Source organism: Mytilus trossulus, chromosome 8 (assembly GCF_036588685.1).
Source record: "Mytilus trossulus isolate FHL-02 chromosome 8, PNRI_Mtr1.1.1.hap1, whole genome shotgun sequence".
NCBI lineage: Eukaryota > Metazoa > Mollusca > Bivalvia > Mytilida > Mytilidae > Mytilus > Mytilus trossulus.
Genome location: NC_086380.1, coordinates 66,119,308 through 66,125,307, shown reverse-complemented (window position 1 = coordinate 66,125,307; position 6,000 = coordinate 66,119,308). Strand labels below are relative to the sequence as shown.

The 6,000-nt window shown below is 33.1% G+C and overlaps 1 protein-coding gene across 1 annotated transcript; it reads right to left on the bottom strand.

Moving 5' to 3' along the window:
• Positions 1-1,380: 1,380 nt before the first annotated feature.
• On the bottom strand, positions 1,381-4,226 carry LOC134682060 (toll-like receptor 3). Its single transcript, XM_063541657.1, has 2 exons — positions 4,161-4,226; positions 1,381-3,978 (listed from the first exon to the last, which is right to left on the bottom strand). The coding sequence occupies exon 2, from the start codon at positions 3,970-3,972 to the stop codon at positions 1,444-1,446; it is 2,529 nt and encodes an 842-aa protein (XP_063397727.1). The 5' UTR covers positions 3,973-3,978; positions 4,161-4,226; the 3' UTR covers positions 1,381-1,443.
• Positions 4,227-6,000: the final 1,774 nt, after the last annotated feature.

Here is a 6,000-nt window from a genome sequence, read left to right as displayed (position 1 = left end):
TATTATAAAAGATATTACGAACACTGGTACTACAAACAACAAAGATAACTACAAAATGATACGAGGGTGTGGATTGGGTTTATGGAATATATAGTAACGGTAAAACAATAATTAAAAATAGAGAAAAAAATACAAACCAATTAAAGAATAGGGAATATTCGGGTGCAAATATATACAAAATAGCTGCAAAAATTAAAGAATATGCTACCAAGATACTGATGACAGAAAATAAGCAATGTCCGCAATGACTTCAAATATATCAGTTAATTTTTTTTACGGAATAGCAATTCTGTTTAAATAAAGGCAACAGTAGTATACCGCTGTTCAAAACTCATAAATCCATGGACAAAAAACAAAATCGGGGCAACAAACCAAAACCGAGGGAAACGCATTAAATATAAGAGGAGAACAACGACACAACACCGAAACGCAACAACACACAGAAACGGACCAAGCAACAGACAATACAACACCAGAATAACAAATATAACATCAAAACCAAATACATAAATATGGGATAGACAAGTACCGTGCCATGTCTTATCTCAAAAATAAGAGAAAACAGAAACGACTCAACGTTAAAATGCAACACACACACACAGAAACGAACAATATTATAACAATGACCATCTTCCTGACTTGGTACAGGACACTTTTAAAGGGGAATAAAAGTGGTGGGTTGAACCTGGTTTTAAGGCATGCCAAACCTCGCACTTTAATGGCACAGTTAAATATAACATTGAAATGAAAACAAAATATTACAGGACAACAATACAAATAAAAAGCAGAACATATTAGACAAAGAAAAGCATGATTAATAGATAACAAAAAGCATCAGGTTTAAAATTCAATATTTTTTAAAGCTATAGAATAATGAGCAAAGAAAAAAGAATACTGAAATTAAGTTAAGTTGTATTTTATTATTTTTCAAATTTTTCATTGTATACGTTTTTTTATCTATTGATATCGAATTACAAAAACAAGAATTAACATTTAGTATTTGCGGCAGACGCGCGTTTCGTTTAATTTTACAAAGACTCATCAGTGACGCTCGAATAAAAAAAATTTAAAAGGCCAAATAAGTCACTTCTTGCTTTAATTGTAGAACCCGCCTTAATTCTCATGCAAGTGATAATTCGATGAAAGTCGCATTTCGTAATGCAACAATCAAGGTGAAGACGATGGATCCGTGATCATGTGTGACCCTGACAATCCATAACGGTCAACCAAATCCTGATAGTACCCGTAAAAAAACTGTACAATATAAATATATATAAATATAACAATAATGTCCAAAACTTTAACTAGAAATATATTTAAGATGTGATCTGTTAATAATGTGTTATACACATGCAAATATATATGTATATACACGTCGTTTTAATGGAGACAAAACAAATGGAAGAAACTTTTGTTTAAAAAAAACTAATGCTGTATATACTTTCAAAAATTCAAAAGAAGCCTCGTTCTTAGATTCTCTAAAGACAATTGGTCATCACGATTGTTGTCCGACAATTCAATTACTGACACATCACTCCATATTGACCTTAAATCTGTTGGAATGTCTTGGATGCAAATATCCAGTGCAACAAGTATTACTTTCTGGAGAGTACGACAAGATTTAGCTTCTTTTGCTTGATCTATTTCGTAAGCAGCAAATGGTTTAGACATGAAATCGGAAGTCACAACAAATATGATATGACGGCTGCTAGAAATCGCATGCGCAATTTGTTCATAGTTTGACTTTCCACCAATAAAATTTCTATCCTCAAGACACACATTAAGTCTCCAGTCAGTTTCTAACTTATCTATCAATGTGCCCTGGACCCATGTATAACCATTGTATCCGTACGAAACAAAAACATCGTATTCATACGATAGATTCATATTGCTTTCTACAATTTTGCGAAACTTTCTATATAAGAAAAATAGTATGCGCCATCGGAAGTTAAAAATAACTGCAGTTGGAAGAATAATTATGAAGGCAGATATAACTATACTTATTCCTATATACAACCACGTCGTTGCGTAACAGTTAGTAAATAATGAATGGAAGTTATGTAAAACGACCTGTGTGGTAGTACTTGACCCGTTAGCCAGCCGGCATTTATAAGATTTGACTTTATCTAAAGTGATCTTTGTAGTATTTAACCATCGAATAAACCCTTGGTGTTCACAGGAACAGGAAAAATCGTTTCCAAGTATTTGAAGATGGAAAGTGGTATTTATGGTTCTTTGGGAATGAAACCACGAAGTAAAATTAGGAAACACTGTAAAAATTCTGTTGCCAGTTAAGTCGAGGGACCTTAGATTTCGAAGATCTTCAATTGCACTCGGAACATTATTTAAATAGTTGTGTGACAGTCGTAAAGTCGCGAGAGATTTCAAATGCTTTAAAAACGATGACGGAATCGTAAATAAGCTGTTCGAGCTTAAATCTAATTTAGTTAAGTTAGGAGCATTGAGTAACAAATTAATGTTGTTCTCAACTGCCCGATAAAAATGCGATCCTCTCATTATCAATGTTTTCAGTGCACGAAAGAAAGGAATGTTTTTGTAATATAATTCACAATCAATTCCTGAAAGATCTAGATATTCCAGATTGTTTTCTGTTTCGTTTATAAAGATTACAGGAAAGCATTTAACGTCATAATAGGACATATCAAGATATCGTACGCTAGCAGTATTCTGTAAATTCAGTTTGATAAGAGGTGGTGCACCAAGAACACGTGTTATACGAACAAACTCTAACCGTGGCGGAAGTGGAACATTAAGTGTCAGAATACTATGAGCTGCATCGGAACAACTTTCATCTTCGTGTTTGAATCGAAACTGGTTTGCTTTGAGATCTTTAGTCACTGGTAGGTAATTTGCGCTTTTATATCTAAGAGGAATATATGAAAAATCAAATATTTTTAGATTCGAAAGTTTTGGACTAGTTTTTCTCATTTGGAAGCCTAAGGAAGAAAATCCAAAACGATTACCCGACAAATCTATATGTTCCAAACAGTCAAGATGCTTCCAATCCGAATCAAAAAACGAATGAGGCAGAATGTCAACAATATTGTTGTCAGCTAAAGCAAGAGTTTTGACGCATATCGTTTTCAAATACTGCGTTTTCTCTGTTGTTAATATGATGGCATCTGGTATGCTTGATTGTTTGTCGTAGTTCGGTGGCTTTACCATATGTGATAAATCTAAAATCTCCAAACTTTTGTTTCTAAACGGGTATAGCAATTCTAGTCCTTTGGTCAGATATATTGAAGTTCCGGATAAACTTAATATAGACAGTTGCGGAAAGGGATAGAGAAGATTGATTTCGATATTTTTATCTTCTATAAGTTTACATTCCGTCAGATGGAGCTCTATTACTGAATCCGGAAAATAAACAAAAGTATTATTTCGTAAAGCCTTGATACTACACCGTTTGAATTGTATAGAATGGAGTTTTAAATATCTAAATCCCGGTCCAAACACTGGGTGTTCGTACAAATCAATACTCAAGTTTCGTAATTTTGTGAGCTGTTGAAATGCCGTATCTGGATAGAATAGATACCCAGTTTTAACCGATGAATCTGTATTTGAACTGAAGTCGAGGTTGATAATATTTCGGATACTTTTCAATACAAATAAACCATCCGTCGATATATTCAGTTCATTTCCAGCTAGCGATACATTTACCAGGTTATCCAAATCATCAAAGCCTTCGGGTTGAACGGTGTGTATTTTACTGTATTGAAGCTCGAGTGTTTTCAAATGGCTGTATCTTGCAAATGATTTATTTACAATAACTCCCAAGTTGTTTTCACTCAGATCCAAGAATTCAATGTCTTTAGGTAAATCTTGCGGAATATCTGTTAAGTTTAGATTATGACAATCTGCTCTGAAATGACTTCCGTTTATGATAACACAATCATGAGTTGTTCCACTGTGAAGTAAAAATGCAACCAGCAATAAACTTGAAAATTTCATATTTCCCTGTAAGGAAAAAGATAAACAGCATCACTTTTTTGTAGAAATGGGATTATCTAAAACTGTATAACAAATGTTTAGTCTATAATATAGATTCTTAATTTAAACAATTTAAATCCAGTAGGATTTTATATCTCTTAAATTTTTAAACTGCTATCAATTAATTTCAAAACGTCAAATCAACTTACTTCGGTCAATAATTAATCCTAGTGAACGAAGTATACAAGATGCCAATGATACGTTCTAAACTTTACGGGAAGTTACATGTACGGATTATTTAATGTGTTTTTATCATTTCTTAAGGAAAAAATTAAAATAAATGAGGTGCGTAGAATGATAAACAAATTAGTTCGTCTGATGTTCGTTCAACCATAGATAAATGTGTCAATGTAATATGTTATGACTTCCTCTGTGTTAAACAATGGACTACGAACATTTTGAAATGTAGACATTTTTAAGCAAATAAAGGGTCGCAATACATTGTAAGTATTCACAAGTGTATTTAATATTTCCGTGTGTTGGTTTAAAAGCCTTTTTGCTAGGCCATGCATACAAATTAACAACCCTTGCATTAGTCGTTTATTTTGAAATTCATATCATATCTTTAAAAAAAAATCAAGGGCCATACCTCTTTTTGAAATATTTGATCGACATTAAATTTCAATCCTGGCTTGTTCGAAAAATAGTTGATACTTACTTTTGATAAACATTTTTGTCAAAATCTTATTACAATTGTACACATGAGAACGCTTTCAAGACCGGACAGACGGAAGGATGGACACACAGACGGAAGGACGGTGTTGTTATGTCCCCCGCAACTCGTCTCATGGGAGAAAGTACTTAGCACAATCACATTTTAGATACATTCTACTTAAATACGTTAGCCTTTGGTGGGTACAAGTATGTTCTTTCTTATATGAGTTATCGAAAATAAAAGAGAGAATATTTTTTGACAAAATGGCAATTAAAGCATATTCTTATAACCCAACGTGCATTGTAGAGCCATACAGACAGAAAATTTAAAGAGATATACCAAAGTACACAAAATATATCAAATACAGGCAACAGTAGTATACCGCTGTTCAAAACTAATAAATCCATGGACAAAAAACAAAATCGGGGTAACAAACTAAAAAACCGAGGGAAACGCATTAAATATAAGAAGAGAACAACGACACAACACTGAAATGTAACACACACAGAAACGGACCAAGCATCAGACAAAATCCCACGAGAATAACAAATATAACATCAAAACCAAATACATGCATTTGGGATAGACAAGTACCGTGACACGTCTTATCGCAATGTGAATTTACACTAAAAAATAAGAGAAAACAAACGCAACGTTAAATTGTAAAATAATATAACAATGGCCATCTTCCTGACTTGGTACAGGACATTTTTAAAGGGAAAAAAATGGTTGGTTGAACCTGGTTGTGTGGCATGCCAAACCTCGCAATTTAATGGCAATGTTAAATATAACATTGAAATGACACTTATTTTACAGGACTTCAAAGTAATTCAAAGTCTAAAAAATAAAAAAAAATAAACTGACAACGCCATTGCAAAAAAAAAAAGAAAAAAAACCAAACAGACAAACAACAGTAAACAAAACATCATATAGAAAACAAGACTGAGAAACATGAACCCACCGAAAAAATCAGGATAATCACAAGTGTTCCAGGAAGTTGAACAGATCCAGCATGCACCACGTGTGAGGCCCGACGTATTGCTCATGATGGTACAAACCAGGTGATAAGTTTAATTCAGTTAGTCATATTCGGGGAATGGAGAACGGGATTATGGTAACGACAATTGGAACAAGTAACGTACATACAAACGTCATGTAGACATGACAGTATAAAATATAAATAATGCTACAACGAAGAGACATGAAATTCTTACCCAAGAGATTCTGGGCATTCGTAAATTATTCTTAAAATTAGGAAAACTTGGTTTTTCTATGTTTTACTGAAAAAAATATGATACCAGGGTTTTCGATATCACAAACTTATCAAAACATTT

Excerpts from the sequence above, each read along its gene's own strand:
- LOC134682060 (XM_063541657.1), bottom strand. The coding sequence starts at position 3,972 with ATGAAATTTTCAAGTTTATTGCTGGTTGCATTTTTACTTCACAGTGGA.